Source organism: Mitosporidium daphniae, assembly GCF_000760515.2.
Source record: "Mitosporidium daphniae strain UGP3 chromosome Unknown contig-388, whole genome shotgun sequence".
NCBI classification, from domain to species: domain Eukaryota; kingdom Fungi; phylum Microsporidia; genus Mitosporidium; species Mitosporidium daphniae.
Genome location: NW_013546414.1, coordinates 1 through 964, shown reverse-complemented (window position 1 = coordinate 964; position 964 = coordinate 1). Strand labels below are relative to the sequence as shown.

Genomic DNA, 964 nt, shown 5'->3' with positions numbered 1-964 from the left:
AAAGGAGAAGACATCAGATTCTTTGGTGGGAAACTGATCATCTTTGAGGCGAAATTTTAACTGTCCACTTTTTAGCGCCTTCCATTTTGGGTTAGTCTTTTTTTTTTGGATAAGTGTCAACATAAATTCTTCTGGACTCACAGAGTCTGGCTTGATAAATTCTGGAGCAACAAATTGTCGCGTAAAAGAAAGATCATACTCTTCCTTTGAATATGGCATTTTGTCCGAATCAGTTCCTTCAGTTCTTGTAGCTCCTTTTGCATTAACCCTGTTGATCTCCACAGAAGAGCCAAAGTCACAGATTTTAATATCCCCTTCTTCTGATACCAAAATATTACAAGGCTTCAAGTCCCCATGCACAACGCCTTTGTCATGCATAAATTTGATACCTTCCGCAATTTCTTTGAAAATATACGCAAATATCCTTTTATTTTTTGTCCAAAATTGAGGCCTATAAAGTAAATTGAACCCTTTTACATATTCCATAAATATCATATTTTCATGCGTATGGTAAACACGAACAACGTTTTTATGTGCAACTTTCTTTTGAATCAAAAATTCTCTTTCAATAAAAGGTTTTTTGTACTTCATCGGAATTTTTTTAATCAGAAAATCTCCCGCCATTAAACGGATTAGCTTTTGTTTCTCGAATTCCGTGATTTTAATAGATTCTACTGCGTCTGGGCTATATTGATCAATAGATCTTCCCGATGTAACCAGAGACGCCACAAGCATTTCACACTGTCCGAACGAGCGTACTGGAAAAGCTCCTTTTATGACATATTGTAGCAGCACTTTGTTAATTTTATCTTTTTTTTTGGAAGTAGATTTAGAAGAAAAATTTGCTTCAATTTCAGCTTCAGAAATTTTATATATACAGAGAAATAGCATAAACAAAATAATATTAGAAAAGATCATTGCGCGGTTAAAATAAAAATTCGTCTTTTAACCCTGAATCGCACGC

General features: G+C 34.4%; 1 protein-coding gene across 1 annotated transcript; it reads right to left on the bottom strand.

The window, feature by feature from the left end:
* Positions 1-735, bottom strand: DI09_390p10 (putative cell division control protein 15; the record flags this gene model as incomplete). The annotated part of the gene is made up of 1 exon (XM_013382341.1): positions 1-735. A coding segment is annotated over one exon (735 nt), but the record flags the coding sequence as incomplete, so codon positions are not given.
* Positions 736-964: the final 229 nt, after the last annotated feature.